The sequence below is a fragment of the Drosophila santomea genome, chromosome 3R (genome assembly GCF_016746245.2).
Source record: "Drosophila santomea strain STO CAGO 1482 chromosome 3R, Prin_Dsan_1.1, whole genome shotgun sequence".
NCBI lineage: Eukaryota > Metazoa > Arthropoda > Insecta > Diptera > Drosophilidae > Drosophila > Drosophila santomea.
The window spans coordinates 10,093,086-10,106,159 of record NC_053019.2 but is presented as its reverse complement, the minus strand read 5'-3'; the positions used below and the strand labels follow the sequence as shown (position 1 = coordinate 10,106,159).

Genomic DNA, 13,074 nt, shown 5'->3' with positions numbered 1-13,074 from the left:
GCAAATCAAATTAAAATCAATTAAAATTAACAAGCAGGCAGCCGGAAAACCGAAAGCTCCCTTAATTCCCAGCCACCCACACCAGTTTGCCCCACTCACTAATAGACCACCGCCCATCGCTTTACACTTGGAGAAGAAACTGGCTGCCTTTTCTAAGCACCTCTTCTATAGAAAAGTAATATTCTTAGGTGTTGATATGGCCGCCTCCGCAGCGCAGCGCAGCGAAATACCGAGCGCATGAATCATGCATTTTTCGCCTTTCGCCAGGGCGCTCTTCTTTCTCACCTCTTGTTTTCTGCATTTGTTGCTTCGGCGGTTAAGGTGCGGCAATAAGTAAATTGAGTCGCCGCACGTCCCCTCGAAAATTCGTTGATAAGCGCAGACTTTTAGGCAACTCAGCCCCACCAGCAGCACAAAAAACATCGGCGAGTAATGACACGGCCAAAATGGGAAAAAGGTAAGAAAGAGACTGGTTGTATGTACATTATGTATGAGCGAGTCCAGGTGAGCTGCTCGATTGTTTGCAAATATTTACACCACCTTATCGGCACGTACAAATGTTCACACATATTCACCGAAAGTCAATTCCGTGCACTGAAAAAAGCATGCCAAGACTTTCCCCATCTTAAGATCTGAAAGGATTGGGGATACTTTTTACCATCATCATAACTATTTTCGGGGCGTTCTTTGAATTGAAAGAGGACGTAGCCTGTTTAACTAAGGTTTAAGAGACTCATAACCTATAAGATATCACCTATCTTATCATACATGCTTTTGATAACAGAGGTTCCAAGCTCCGAGTGTTGGAAAAGAAATATGTTTGGAATTTCGTATGATAAATACCTAACATTTGTGAATAGTAGTTCGCTTATAAGTACTGGCTATTGCAAAGTGATATATAAAATCATAATATAATATTTTTTAAACTTCTGAAATATTGTTTTGCAGTGCAGCTGCTTTCTGATCGACCGTAGGCTTTCTGCGTTTTGCCGAGGAGAATGGAATGAGCAGAGCAGAGCGCTTGGTGAGTTGAGCTGAGTTGAGTCACCGGGGTGCTTTTAACGGGCCCACTCACCTGGCGCGGCCCACTCACACTCACACACACACACTCGAACTGAAGGTGTTGATCAGAGCAGCGCCAACTGATAGTTGGATGCTCGTAGATAAAGTGAAGATAAAATGAGCGATTAATTGGGAACGTGCTGCGGACTGGCGACTGGCGCCACCTAGCGGTGCAACTGAGGCGTAACCGCGTTGTCTAGCCAAAATAACTAGCAAGAAATTAAATGCCGCTCGACACACTCAATTTTCCCTAGCACATCAACACACACACACACACACACACTTTCCTCTTGCCCCACTTCGCCCACACTTTTGGCCCACAATGGCAAGGCAAGGAGAAAATTGTGTTAGAAACATTTCTAGTTTTTCATTTTGTGTGTGCGGTGCAGATCTTGGCTTGTTTTCTCAATTTTATTGGCACAAGGTTAGAAAAGAAAACCAAAAAAAGAAGCACAGGCAGAAGACCTAGACAAACATGGGGCGATGAAGAAGCGGCAGGCAAGATGAGGCACAAATGGCAAAGTTTATTATGCCATGGCTCATTGTTGTGGTGTAGTATCTAGTATGTGGCCCGAACTGAAGACCCAAAGTGCAATGAAACGAATACGAATGCAAATACAGTAGAAATTCTCAGAAAGACATACTCACACCCACACACACATGTAGGAGTTGTCCCCAAATGAATTTGGTGAAAAATTTCAAATTGAATGAAGCCAGTTCATTGCTGGCAGGTAAAACGTTTCTTTTATGCAATTTTAATTGTAACTGAGCAAGAGCCTTTGGCCACAACTCTGTAAAGTGGGGTACGATAAGAACGAATCTGTTGCCTTATCGAAATGCATCCGATTTTAAATTTTCATCTCAACAAAAATATTAATATTTAATAATAAATATTATTAAATATACACATTTAAAGTATAATCTTGAGTTAATTTAGACATACATATTATAACTCTACAAAGATTTTTGAGCCGAAACCAAGGAGACTTTCATTATGAAATGCTGACAAGTTAGTTCAGAAAATAAGTTTTTAAATTGGGCATTGATTTGTATAGAAATGTAATGCTTGAAAATATAGTTATACATTTAAATCGCTAACTAGAAAGCTGAAAATCTCAAGCGCGCGGCGAACGCACACGTGCACAAAGCTTTAGACCGAAAGAGCAAAAGAGAAGGGTAGCAAGAAAAGAAAGAGAGCGCGGCTAGACGCGCTCAGCTGAGCACATGACGCTTTTAAAGCGCGACTTGAGGCGTGGGCGACTTTGACAGCTGCTGCTCACGTCATAGTTGCCTCTACAGACGCTCACACACACATACACACAGGCGCGTTTGGATGGCAGAACTACACGGTGCAGATGCTGTGTTCGGCATCAGTGTTGGTGACCATACAATTTTTTGTGTGGTCCGCCTCTTTGTGTGGGTGGCGCTTACAAGGCTGTTTGCTGCACATTCACAAAGGCCCGAAAGCAGCGGCCAAAGCAGAACGCAGCTGTTGCTTTTGTTTGGCAGCCCAACAAAATGTTTTTTAGAAAACCGCTGCCACTGCCGCAGCTCACGCCCACACCACCACCACCACCACCACCGCCACGCCCCCTTCGAACCGCCCACGCACAGTGGGAACAACCTTGCGAAGGGCAAACAATTACAAGAGAGCATAAAGCAGAAATGAAAACTACAGAGCCGAACCAACGGAGGTGACTTCTGGGAAATTTCACACTAAGAGGTCTGAAACCAATTAAAAGGGAGTTCAAAAGTATGCTACAATTATTCGCTGTAGCCTGACGGTTGCATTACTGTGGGTAATTCTTAAAAACTTATTCTTTATGTGCAGTTTACTATATTATATATGTATTATATTATATATGTATGTATACTCTTAAGTAAGATTTAACTTGAAATCTTTAAATGGCTTTCCTATACTGAAGTACTACTGTATTAATGCGCTTTGCAGTGAAATGCAAAAATGTCGACACAGCAACGGCCGCAACTGACAATAAATAACCAAGAGTGGAGGATATGACGTTAAGTAGCTTAGCGTAGTAAAGTGAAAACTCAGAAAACTTAACACTTAACTATCAATAACCAAAGAGTATTGAATTCAGTAATCTTTTTAAAAAGGCGCACCAGATTTAAAAGAAATTATTACTGAAAAAACTATGTTACTTTTATTACCTTTTATTAATTAAATTAAATTATTCAAAAAACATAATTTATCTATTGGGTATTGAACTCGGTGCCCACAAGCGTTACGTTTCGCTGCACCAGGGAAACATCGACAACTACATATTCATTATATGTAGTATATATTTATATTACACCGCGCAGTGGACTTCATAAACTAATTGCAACCAAATGGACAAACATAAATTTGCCTTATAGCCAGAGTCAGTTCAAAAAAGAAAAAAATCGTTACCAAAAGCCAAAGCGCAGAAACAACAAAGGAACTGCGGTAAAATGTAGTTGTTGTTTTGTTGCCTGTTTGCTGCCGTCTACAAAACGTACATACATAATTTTTGTTGTAGTTCATTAACGTCAACACCGACACGCTCAAGTCGTTTTTCTGCTGTATTTCGTGTGTGTATTTGTATTGGCCTTTTTGGCCGGCATAAAATATTTTTGAAATAAGACGCGGCGGAACGGAAATATGGTGCTGATCACAGGGTGATGTTTATGCATTTTAATGAAAAATTTCTTTTAAAAAGAAAAATATAATTTTTATAACGCTGAAGTACGTATATCCAAATATTTGAAATTGTATAAATCTTTATGTTTTCCCATTCATTGTATCGAAACACCACTGTGCTACTAAATTACATAAAATCCAATCAGACTCGAACCAGTTAACGGATCTTCCGCAGTGTAGGGCCAAAAACAGCGGGCGTGAATTGAAATTTGGCAACGATCGCGTGAGAAAGAGAGAGCATCAGAAATAAAGATATACTGGCTCGTGGGCGAATTCGCTCCACAGAAAAAAATTAATATTTAAGATTTAAATGAGCACATTATACAAAGCTATTATTCTCGATAATAAAATATATAATTTTAAACACTCATGCGCAATGATTTAGACATACAATTTACACCTAATTTAAAATATAAATTGATTCATTTCTTTTTGTGTAATTGCGCCGCCGCCGGCGTCTCATAAAATGTGTTGTTTATGTATTATGTTTTTGGCCAACTGCGGCGACCAATTTTCGCCCGCAAGATTTTCACATTAAAAATGGCTTGGCAAAAACAAATTATGAAAAAGTATGCGAAAATGATCGCTTGGCGCAGCTGCAAATGCTGCTGCTTCTTCTTTTTCCCGTTCTGATCAGAGCGAGGGAGTTCATCGCTTCGTCTCTTTTGTTTGTTGCTTTTCATTTGTGTGGCGTGAAATTCTTATTTGATTTATGACCAGCTGTGGGTGCAAAAGAGACAGGCAGCCGCTCAACTGGTTAACGCACAAAAATCAAATCACGACGTATGCTGGCAATTAATTATCAAGTCTCATAATCACCATTCATAAATAAAACAAACACACACACACACACGCTGGTGCGTTCCCATAAGAATACTTTCGCTTTCTATTTGGAGCCTCAAAAGAGACACAAAAAAAACCGAAATTATGTAATTCCCTCGTTCGTGCTACTTAAATAATAATAACAGTTAGGCCAAAAAAAAATAAGTACAAAAAGTGTAACGCGCACCCACACAGCACTAATTTTCTGATTGGGAGGTGCGGCCTCCTGTCCCACACACACACACACGCCATCTCACGCACACGCACTTACCTTTTGTTGTTGTTCCTTCTTTTTTATTGTTGTATTTTCGTTTGTTTGCCTTCGCTCTCTTTCGCTCTCCTAGCTGCCGCTGTGTTGTTGTTGCTGCTGCTGCTTGTGCTGCTTCTTTAACATTGGTTCATTCATGCAATAGATCCCAAATGTTTCCATTTTACCTTGATCCTGCCATCAGGATTGCATTTATTTCCGCCAAAGGGAGATTCTTGGCTTTGTTCACACACAAATAAGCTCGAAGCACACACATGTGCGTTAAATAGTGGCTAATTGCGCCGAATAGCAACAACAAATCGCGACTTTTATTATGATTTCACATTCTTTCGGAAAACCACACACGCACTCACACTTACACACACACACGCACACCAAGTGCAGTTGCCGGCGTTGTTGGAGCGAGCGAGAGGCAAAATGAGAGACGCGAGGGGAACGGGCCGAGGAAGAAGAAGACGCCCACGCCGCGAATCGAATCGTTAAATATACTATTTACTGCATGCACTTCAGCGGAGCTTTCTGGCTATTTATTTTGGGGCAGTGCGCAGCTCGACGCTCGTTGAGTAACTGAACTCACCACCAATTGGAATTGTTGGCCAAACAACGCGCACAGCTGTTGTCGCAGGGTGGAAAAAATGCAAGGTGGCGCGTGAGGGAGTTGCCATATCGCGGCGATTGCATAGTGTCAGGGCTTTTGAAAACTTAAATAATAATATTACAATCAAACAACCGAATGAAAAAAGATTCAATCTCCAAACTCCCAAAGGTATCTTTCATTTAAGAAAAGACTGCAAGAGTTCACGATTCACCCTAATCTAGCTAATACACCCACCAAATCTTATCGATTTATTTTCAGTTGCAGTGTGCACACATTTTTCATCTCAAAATATGAAGCGGAATTTTTGGAATCTTTTGAATTTTCTCCCAAGACCAAGTAAATACAATAAACTTGCTTATCATTCTTTTCTTTTACTGGGAAATCCGTGCAAATGGAATTACAATTCAGCTGGAATCGTCAAACTTACAACATAAACTTATTGTTCTTTTCGGACAAATGCTTCGAAGAGCGCTTGGCGTCAAGGAAGAGCGAGTGCACATCCTCGATATCCTCCTTGCTGATCTGGTTGCGTCCGTTCACCTTGCACATCTGATGGGCCGGAGTCAACAGCTGGACGGCGTAGCGCAGCGTGGAGCTGGTTCCAATCTCACTGAGACGCGCAAAGGCATTCTCCTCCAGCTGCAGTCCCTCGGTCTGGGCGCGCAGCTTGATAATCTGCTCCATGTCGGCAGTGGAGTAGAGGAGTGTGCGGATGATCAGCAAACGATCGAGCAGATCCAGCGGAATTCCGTGCGGCGAAACTATGTCGGTGGTGCCACTGGAGAAGGGGAACTTTAATTAATAATGTGTAGGGACAAATAAGAATTCGGTCCTCTTGAATACAACTGCAAGGTACCATATACATAATTGGCTGGTAATTAATGAAAACAATCGAAGTCTGTCCGAATCTTACTAGCGCAATATTTCTTACCGAATAACACAGCGTCCGCGATTGGTGGCAAAAATCACAATTGGGGCAATGGGAGATTCCAGCGACTTGTGTAGGTAGGTAAAGGTCTCCAGATCGAGCATGTGAATCTCGTCGATGAAGAGGACTCCGGGAACCAGTTCGGCTATGCCCTGGTCAATGTACTTGTTTACCACCTTGTTGATCTCCATGCGTAGTTTGTCTGCTCATCAAAAAAATAGAATTAGTAAATTAGAATAAAATAGGAAACACACTTTCTTACCAGTGATTTCAGTTTTTTTCGGCTTCATGAGTTGGCCCATCATGGAGAGCACATCCTGGCCGCCCTGTGGACGAGCATTGGCCACATCCAGATCGTGCAGAGTAACATCCTGGATAACCTCCTTCTTCTTGTGCACATCGCCCTTGGGCAGCGGCACATACTCCTCGGTTTCGAGATCAAACTCTGTAGCAAAGGTGTCGCTGCGACCCTGGCGCTTCACGGCACCACTGTTGGCCTCTATGTAGATGACATCGCCCACCTCCACCTTTTCCTTTTGCAAGGCATCAAAGATGCTGGGATCTAGTTTGAGTTGTTTGGTTCCCTTGGCTGTCTTCAAGCCAATGACCACATTGCTGATGGTCTTGCCATAGCCGCCCATGGGATTCTCGGTTTCCACGGGAGTGAGTTCCGTAACCTCGCCCTCGTACACCTCCTTGGTCTCACGGATGCGCAGACCGATGGAGCGCCGGAAGTTCTCCATCAGCACCTCGGTCTTCTTGATCTCATTGCTGAATACCTCCGATCCGACCATGGGACAGAAGGGCACCTTGTTGCCCAGCTCCTGGGCAATGGCCAGAGCAATGGCGGTTTTGCCAGTGCCCGGTGGTCCGGCCAGCAAAAGGGCTCTTCCGGCCATCTTCTTCGATTTGATGAGGTCCACCACAATGCCGGCTGCCTCGCGTGCCGCCTTCTGACCCACCAATCCGGCTGCACTGTGCACGGCAGCTCCCACCTCGTCCAGACCCAATCCCTTCACGTGGCTGTGGGCTGCGATGCGCTGGGTGCGCACGGTGCTCTTGACTTCCTCGATCTTCATGGCTCCTCTGAATCCGTGTCCTTGCTGATGCTCTGATACTCTGACCCGTTTCCGGTTTCAGCTGTTCTTCGCCCGAGGGTGAGGTAATGTGAACTCAAGCGTTACAACGATCAAACAAGCTATTGTTTCGTTGCCCTGGACGAAATTTGTTTTCCTGCCGGCGATTCGATTGCAAAATAGAAGCACACTTTGTTTCGTCGGCCGCGCGGGGTTACAGTGTGACCGTGCGAGTGGAAAATCCAAGCATGTGTGCTCAGCGTTTCGGTACACTGAACCAAAAGGTCGATAATAAAATAATTTATAATAACTGTTTAAAATGAATTAACAAATATTTCGAGGTAACACTTCTTTACATTTCTATTATGTATGGTATATTTATGTTTAACAAAGTTGAAGGCTAAAGAAAGCTAAAACGTCCTTAGGCAAACATACTTAATATAACAGTGATTAATGTTTTTAATGATTTTTTTTTTAATTTTAAGCAAACTACAAAACTTATTTTATATATACTTTTCTTGTAGTGTGTGGTGTAATTTGGCGCGGTCGAAAGTATTTTGCAGCGTTGAGGATACGGTCATATTATAAACAATGAATTCTCGATGGACTCCTCACCCGTACAAAATATAAACAAATTAGTGTCAAAGAGCTATAATTTAAGCTTTTAAGGAAGATAAAACCTATACCAAACCATGAGCTGCAACTACGCGGATGGATTGTCAGCCTACGACAACAAGGGAATCCTGGGAGCACCAGAGAGTTTCGACAGCGATGAGATTGTGGCCGAAAAGTGCCAGGAGCTGGTTGATTTGATCAAGAAATCCGGTCACGTTGTCCTCCACACAGGGGCTGGGATCAGCACGTCGGCAGGGATTCCGGATTTCCGCGGACCCAAGGGCGTTTGGACGCTGGAGGAGAAGGGCGAGAAGCCGGACTTCAATGTCTCCTTCGATGAAGCCAGACCCACTAAAACCCACATGGCCATCATAGCTCTGATTGAAAGTGGCTATGTGCAGTATGTAATCTCGCAGAATATTGATGGGCTCCACTTGAAATCCGGACTGGATCGGAAATATCTTTCCGAGCTGCACGGCAACATTTACATCGAACAGTGTAAGAAGTGCAGACGCCAATTTGTGAGCCCATCTGCCGTGGAAACAGTGGGTCAAAAGAGCCTGCAGCGTGCCTGCAAGTCTTCAATGGACAGCAAGGGTCGTAGCTGCAGATCGGGAATCCTATACGATAACGTTCTGGACTGGGAACATGATCTGCCCGAAAACGACCTCGAAATGGGATTGATGCACTCCACCATCGCTGACCTAAATATTGCGCTTGGAACCACTTTGCAGATCGTACCCAGCGGAGATCTGCCTTTAAAAAATCTAAAACGGGGTGGAAAATTTGTCATTTGTAATCTGCAGCCCACGAAACATGACAAAAAGGCTAACCTAATCGTATCCAGCTATGTGGATGTGGTTTTGTCCAAGGTTTGTAAACTATTGGGTGTTGAGATACCCGAATATTCGGAGGCATCCGATCCTACCAAGCAGTCCAAGCCATTGGAGTGGACCATACCCACAAGCAATGTAAATTCCTTTCACAGAGAGTATAGAAAATATGTAAAAGATTCCAAAATTGAATCCAAAGCTAAGAAAACCAAGTACAAGTAAGTCTTTAGCGTATAGTTTATAGAAGTTAAAATCTAAACAATTCGTTAGACACAAAATGCATTTAACACGCGAACTTTGCGGTATTTTATAAGTTAATTTTAATTTGTTTTTATATAATATGGTGCTTAAATGATTGCTAAGTGTACCAGAAGTACATTTACAGTCACGAATAGGTTATCATTTAATTAAATAAGAAAAATAAAGAACTTTCTTATACAAAAGATACTTTAAAGGGATTTATTTAAAAAGTAGTTTAATAAAAATGGAATATTGGTCTTAAAACTAAAGTGCCTTATAAGTCAGGCAAAATGGGTGGGCAGGTGCACACAAGGTGCTTGTCACCATAGGCATCATCAATCCTGCCCACAGTGGGCCAGATCTTGGCATCTGGTTTAACGAAGATCTGTAACAAACATTGAAATATAGTTATGTAAAATAACTATTAAATAAGACAATGGACTTACAGCTGGGAAGGCAGCCTGCTCCCGAGTATATGGTCGATCCCACTTATCGGAGATCACCTGAGCTTGAGTGTGAGGAGACATCTTCAGTGGATTGACTGCCTTGTCCATGCGACCCGCCTCGATCTCGGCAATCTCCTTTCGAATGGATATCATGGCATCGCAGAACCTATCCAACTCCTCCTTATCCTCCGATTCAGTGGGCTCGATCATCAGGGTTCCAGCGACGGGCCAAGACATAGTTGGAGCATGGAAGCCGTAATCCATGAGTCGCTTGGCCACATCCACTGCCTCGATATTGGCCGATTTCTTCAGGTCGCGTATATCCAAAATGAACTCATGCGCAACCAGCTGCGAGTTGGGTGCCTTGTAGAGAGTCTTGTAGTGCTGCTCCAACCTCTTGGACATGTAGTTCGCATTGAGTATGGCCACCTGGGTGGCTCTCTTCAAGCCCCTACTGCCCATGAGCTTAATGTACGACCAGGATATGGGCAAAATGGCAGAGCTTCCGAAGGGAGCGGCGGATACCACGCCGAAGCTGTGCTCCTCGCTGCTCAACGGACTGACAACCGGATGTCCTGGAAGGTAGGGTGCCAAATGGGCTTTCACGCCGATGGGACCCATTCCGGGACCACCTCCGCCATGCGGAATGCAGAAGGTCTTGTGCAGGTTGAGATGCGACACATCGCTGCCATAATCTCCAGGCCGACACAGCCCAACCTGGGCATTCATATTGGCTCCATCCAGGTACACCTGTCCGCCATGCTTGTGGATCAGGGTGCAAATATCGGCGACCGTTTCCTCGAATACGCCCATTGTCGATGGATAGGTAATCATCAGGCAGGATAACTCGTGGGCGTGCTCCTCTGCTTTCGCTCTTAGGTGTGCCATGTCGATGGAACCATTGGACAAAATCCTAATTGGCTCCACCTTCATTCCCGCCATTTGTGCAGAAGCTGGATTTGTGCCGTGGGCCGAAATTGGAATCAGACAAATGTTTCGGTGACCTTCATTTCGGTGTTCATGGTAACTCCTGATGGCTCTCAGTCCGGCATACTCTCCTTGGGCTCCCGAGTTGGGCTGGAAGGAGATGTTGTCGTATCCTGTAATCTCGCATAGGTCGTGCTCCAGTTCCTTGAACATCTGATGGAATCCCTTGGCTTGTTCCACCGGCGCGAAGGGATGGATGTCGGTGAAGTGGCGGAAGGAACAGGGCATCATCTCGGTGGTGGAGTTCAGCTTCATGGTGCAGGAGCCCAAGGGGATCATCGAGTGCACCAGGGAGATGTCCTTGTTCTCCAGCTTCTTCATGTAGCGCACCATGCGGGATTCGCTGTGCGGAAGAAAGGGCTCTAAAGTTGGATGATTTTTGGAGTTTATTAATCTCTTACCTGTGATAGCTCTGGAAAATAGGGTGCTGCAGATAGGGCGAAGTACGCAGGAACTTGGAGTTCTCGATCGAGTTCTTAAGGACATCTTTACGCGCCAGAATGTGCTCCACAGTTGCCTCTGCCTTAAAGACCCACAGCAGATCGTCCACATCCGCCACACTGACCGTTTCATCAAGGGCCACGCCAACAGTTTCATCCTCAAGATATCGGAGATTAATGCGCTTGTGCTCGGCACGCTCCTTGAGATCCTCCAGAGATTGACCTCCACCCAGTCTAATGTGTAGTGTGTCGAAGAAATTCTTGTTGATCACTTCGTGACCCGCGCCCAGGAGTCCCGTTTGAAGGGTCAACGTGAAGTGGTGGATGCGATTGGCCATGGCCTTCAGACCCTCCGGACCGTGGTAAATGGCGTACATGGCCGACATGTTGGCCAGCAGAGCCTGTGCCGTGCAAATGTTACTGGTAGCCTTATCCCGCCGGATATGCTGCTCCCTGGTTTGAAGCGCTAGGCGATAGGCATCGTTTCCGTCCATATCCCTGGTCACGCCAATCATCCTTCCCGGCATGAGCCGCACCAAGCTCTGCTTGCAGGCGAAAAATCCGGCATGGGGGCCACCGTATCCCAGAGGAACTCCCAACCGCTGGGAGGTTCCCACGGCAATGTCCGCTCCGAATTCCGCCGGAGGACGCAGGAGGGTTAGCGACAGCAAATCGGTCGCCACCACTACGAGGGTCTAAGTGAAAACAAGAGAGCATGTTATAGTCAAGTTCAAGTCCAAGTTTGCCGATATGATTCTTAATTGTATTTAAAAGGGTTTCTTATTAATAAATAAATATTATTCAGCTTACCCCATTTTTCTTTGCCAGAGCAGCGATATCCTCGAAGTCCTTGACATCGCCATAAGTATCTGGATACTGGAGCAGAATGCCAGCCAATTCGCGACTGGGCAGATCCGCCTGTTCAATAGGACCCACCACAATTTCCAGCTCCAAGGCTTCTGCTCGCGTCTTGACCACGGACAGAGTCTGGGGATGTACCCTGTTGGAGAGGTAAAGTTTCTTGCGCTTGTTGTGCCTGGTGGCCAGGCACAAGGCCTCGGCCGCAGCGGTTCCCTCGTCCAGGAGCGAGGCATTGGCCACATCCAAGCCGGTGAGGTCGGACACCAGGGTCTGGTAGTTCAGCAGCGACTCCAAGCGGCCCTGGGCGATTTCCGGCTGGTATGGGGTGTACTGTGTGGTCCAACCCGGATTCTCGAACATATTCCGGATAATGGTGTGCGGCACATGGCAGTTGTGGTAACCCATTCCGATGTAGGAGCGCCACAGCTGATTCTTTAGCGATATGTCGCGTATGCGGCGGATTAGCTCGTGCTCATCTGCAGAATGGAAAATTGTTGTCAGCCAGACGCAGACGAAAAATCGAAGATCAAGCGTGGGGACACTCAAAACACTGATAACACGGAGAGACCCCGCTGAACCGGGCTTATCACCCAACCACACTTATCAGCGCCTGCGAACACGCCAGGGGGTCCATTGCCTTACTGCCTTGTAGTTCAGCTATTTTGGGATTAAAAGGTAGCGCTACTTACTCAGGGGTTTGTCCAGGTCGAGTTCCCTCTTCAGTTGAATGCTCTGGGGCACAGCTTTTTCCGTGAGCTCTGCCAGGGACTAAAATGGAGGTAAAAATTAAACTTGGTTCGATCAAAGTCTGGGAGTTCTTTCTAAATACTTTTATTTTATTCACTTGTATTTTAACCACTTTTATAACTTTCATCTGAGAAGGAATCTGATCTGACCAAAGCTTTTTGGTGACCTTCCTACCTTGAAGCCCAAAGTATCCAACATGGCCACCACATCCGTCTTGCGAGGTCCGATGTGACGGCTGGGAAAATCGGATTTGGTGGGAAATATGACCTCCTCCGCCGGAGTGGTGGCCAGATAGCGATGACCACATCTCAGCAGTAGGCTTTGGCTGCTCCTTCCCAAAAATCGCTGCATGGTATGGTTTAGTCGAATTACTTAAGGCACGTCCACTCCTCGCGGATTTCAATAGATGACTGATTTGTGGCTGGAAAGATTTTTCCACTTGAGATGATAAGGCGAGGGTACCGATCA

General features: G+C 45.2%; 4 protein-coding genes across 4 annotated transcripts in view; 1 reads left to right on the top strand and 3 right to left on the bottom strand.

The window, feature by feature from the left end:
- LOC120453305 (serine/threonine-protein kinase par-1) overlaps positions 1-5,404 on the bottom strand; it is a 46,772-nt gene extending 41,368 nt beyond the window's left edge. The window contains exon 1 of the mRNA XM_039637952.2: positions 4,839-5,404. The gene's annotated coding sequence lies outside the window, so the exon portion shown is untranslated. The remainder of the gene's footprint in view (positions 1-4,838) is intronic.
- A 380-nt stretch (positions 5,405-5,784) lies between these two features.
- On the bottom strand, positions 5,785-7,668 carry LOC120453152 (ruvB-like helicase 1). Its single transcript, XM_039637708.1, has 3 exons — positions 6,624-7,668; positions 6,365-6,563; positions 5,785-6,211 (listed from the first exon to the last, which is right to left on the bottom strand). Exons 1-3 carry the CDS (start codon positions 7,438-7,440, stop codon positions 5,857-5,859), a joined length of 1,371 nt encoding a protein of 456 aa, XP_039493642.1. The 5' UTR covers positions 7,441-7,668; the 3' UTR covers positions 5,785-5,856.
- A 351-nt stretch (positions 7,669-8,019) lies between these two features.
- On the top strand, positions 8,020-9,226 carry LOC120452824 (NAD-dependent protein deacetylase Sirt6). The gene has a single exon (XM_039637229.2). It carries the CDS (start codon positions 8,130-8,132, stop codon positions 9,105-9,107), a length of 978 nt encoding a protein of 325 aa, XP_039493163.1. The 5' UTR covers positions 8,020-8,129; the 3' UTR covers positions 9,108-9,226.
- A 104-nt stretch (positions 9,227-9,330) lies between these two features.
- On the bottom strand, positions 9,331-13,001 carry LOC120452823 (glycine dehydrogenase (decarboxylating), mitochondrial). The gene is made up of 6 exons (XM_039637228.1): positions 12,781-13,001; positions 12,549-12,627; positions 11,809-12,335; positions 10,960-11,693; positions 9,572-10,901; positions 9,331-9,510 (listed from the first exon to the last, which is right to left on the bottom strand). The coding sequence occupies exons 1-6, from the start codon at positions 12,955-12,957 to the stop codon at positions 9,400-9,402; spliced, it is 2,958 nt and encodes a 985-aa protein (XP_039493162.1). The 5' UTR covers positions 12,958-13,001; the 3' UTR covers positions 9,331-9,399.
- Positions 13,002-13,074: the final 73 nt, after the last annotated feature.